This window comes from Tupaia chinensis, unplaced genomic scaffold, assembly GCF_000334495.1.
Source record: "Tupaia chinensis unplaced genomic scaffold, TupChi_1.0 Scaffold000211_1, whole genome shotgun sequence".
Lineage (NCBI taxonomy): Eukaryota > Metazoa > Chordata > Mammalia > Scandentia > Tupaiidae > Tupaia > Tupaia belangeri.
The window spans coordinates 835,178-838,104 of NW_006159686.1; the positions used below are offsets into that span (position 1 = coordinate 835,178).

Consider the following 2,927-nt stretch of genomic DNA (forward strand, 5'->3'; position numbering starts at 1 on the left):
GGGAATGGAAAGACAGCGAGCCCTGGCACCCTCCCATGCCGGGCCCTCCAGGCAGCGAGCCCGGACGCCCTCCCATGCCGGGCCCTCCAGGCAGCGAGCCCTGGCGCCCTCCCATGCCGGGCCCTCCAGCAGTCTGCCCCGCTGTTGTCTGCACACCGTAACACGACAGGTGTGTGCCCACCCCTCACAGGGGCACCCTGAGGGTCAAGTGGGTCTGAAAGCCACTGCCACCGGTAGCTGGCACATCCCACAGTGCCAACAAGGAGGACAGTGGGACAGAGGTGACGAAGGAAGAACAGCACGGAGGCGCCAGCCCTGCACCCACAGAGGGACCCCCCGTGGCAGATGTCCCCAGAGCAATCCCCCGTCTTGCGGGCAGCTTGGCGCCCCACTCCGGAGGCGCTGAGCCGATGGAGTCGGGGTGCTCGCACACTAGCACGCCTTGGGAGCCACTGTGGCTGGACAGGGCCGTGGGGTCAGTCCCAGCAGGCTCGGGAGCAGAGTCCCCACAGAGCACAGCCTGGGGCGGCAGCGTACCTCTCTCGGAGACCTTCTGCAAGCGCAGGGCCCTCTTCCTTCTCTCTTCTAGTTCCACCTGTAGTTTTATCTCCACGACCTGCATGCAAGGGATGGACGATTGAGCGCGCGTTAAAGGACGCGGTGACAGCCCCAGAACAGCCGTCCACCCACACCTGCTACCCCAACGCGCCCGCCTGACGTGTCTCCGGGACCTGTACCTGCCCACGTCCTGCCACTTTCTTTTGCCTGGTAAGATGAGAACTCATGAAACGGGTGGGCCAGCGCGGCACAGCGGTAACACCGCGCGAGACAAGCGCGTGCCCCGCGGTGGCTGCCGCTTGAACCCCTGGCCCGGTCGGGCTGCACCACGCTGGGCCCGCATGTGAGTGCCCAAGATCTTACAAGCTGGAGAGGGGAAATGCAGCGTGGCCAGACCCCGCAGAGGGTGCCCTTCCCTCCCTCCCTCCTTCCCTTCCCCACTCTATCACGAGTAAAGAAAAACACACTTTAATTAAAAAGTGAAGAGATGGATAAAGAGGCCACACACGAGCAGCTGCTCTGGATATAAGCTACCGACAGCAACCTGCACTGACACCGACCGGAACCAGAACCTGGGCATGCCTGTGGCCTGGTGGCTCAGGGAGCGGGTCCCATGTGGCCAACGGTGGTTCAAATCCCAGCCTGGCTGCTTGAAACAAAAACAGGTACACCAGGCGGACCCCAGATCCCATAGGGGTAGAGGAAAGGAGAGGGCTGGCACAAGCACGCCCCAGAGGGGTCTCTGTCCCTCTGCCCAGCACAAGTCAAGTTTTAAAAATACTCGAGAAGAGCCACCTAGAGGCCTGCACCACGGCTTTGGACACCTCCACGCACTGGGTCTCAGCCGACCTCCAGGAACAAGGCGGACAGAGGCAAGGACGGGTGCCATGGGGGCATGGGCAGCAGGGCCGGGCACCACCTGCAGCCTTCGGGAGGTTGGCTCACCAGAAGGCTCCGGATCAGCCCGTGCTTTTACCTTTTAGTTATTTCCCGAGAGACGGATGACCGACAGGCAGACACCCTCCCCAGCTCTGCACCTCCAGGCTGGCAGGAAGCCGCGCCCACGAGTTCTGGGACCTGGGAGGCGACCCGGAGCCTTCCCGCGTGGCTCCGGCACCCCACAGTGCTCCCCCTTGGGCAGGGAGCCGCACCGGCCGGAGACCATCTAACGTGGGGCCTCTCCACTCCAAAACACCTGCTCGATATTGGACCAGAAGCACTCCACTTCCCGGGCAGTGGAGGCGGCGATCCGTCTCAGCCTGCCCTGCTCCTCCTGCCTCCCTTTCTCCTCACGGAGCTTCTTCTCCTCATGGTGACGAGCTACAGTTCTGACAAGCTGCGGAGAGAAGTTCAAGGCTGTCAGGCCGTACACGGTGTCCTGCTAGAATGGACACAGCTTTTCCATCTTCTCAGCCTGAAATACACACGACCCGTGGCCAGACACATCTCCACTCTCAGCGCGCTGGGACAGCGAAGAGAATGCCTATGGAGACTCCTGTGTGGCTGCCTGCGGGGTGCCGGGACATGGGGACCACCTAGCAACTGCAGTCAGCACCTGGTCTGCGTGGAGATGGACCAAGCGCGGGGCTCAGCCAGCCAAGTGGAGTGGCCTCCCCACTTCGCTGGCAGCACAGGGCGGGGGGAGTGCAGGAGCTGCTCCTCCAGGGCAGGCCCAGCCCTGTCCACCCCGAGTCTGGGTTTTCCTGTAACGCTCAAGCCCTGACTGGACCCCTCTACACTTGGAACCTTGCCACTCCCCAGGGCAGCTTTGGCTTTCCTCTGCCGGAATGAGGAGAGTGAGAGAGAAGATCTGGGGCGGCGAGCAGGCAGGGCAGGGGTGGAGCACGGAGCTGCAGGGGAGTCCAGGCCTGGGACAGACAGCACTACGGCAGCACAGGGAGCTGAGCCAGCCTGCGCCACGGTGTCGTGAAGCACCTGGCTCTGGGCTCTGGACCTGACGTTCCAGAAACACCACCCGGCGGTTTCCACCTCCTGGTGCCTGTTGACACCTCCCGAGCCTCCTCTAGGACAGCGGGAAAGCTGAGGAGCTAGCCCAGAGCCAGGCAGCCCAAGCAGCGGAGGTGGTGCTGCCCGCCACCACGCCTGCCCTCAGCCTTCTCAGCTCCTGGGTGGGCCTGGACATTGGCCGGCACCCAGGATCCTGGGGCACCTGCTTCCACGGGCTGGGCGAGACTGGCAAGAGAAGGAAGCTGGGAGCCACCCAGAACACACAGGGACACGCTCCCACAGAAGGGCTGAGGCTCGGAAGCTGACCTTCACGGTGCAGCTCCTCTCCAGATAGCAGGAGCCATCACCCGACACTCCCAGCCCAAGGCCTCTGAGAGGCAGCTTTGCCCCCCCCCCCCCCC

At 63.6% G+C, this 2,927-nt stretch overlaps 1 protein-coding gene across 1 annotated transcript in view; it reads right to left on the reverse strand.

The window, feature by feature from the left end:
* Positions 1 to 2,927, reverse strand: part of EP400 (E1A binding protein p400) — a 95,534-nt gene that overhangs the window by 74,841 nt on the left and 17,766 nt on the right. The window contains 2 exon segments of the mRNA XM_027771374.1: positions 374 to 616; positions 1,754 to 1,894. Of these exon segments, the coding sequence (XP_027627175.1) occupies positions 374 to 616; positions 1,754 to 1,894 (384 nt within the window).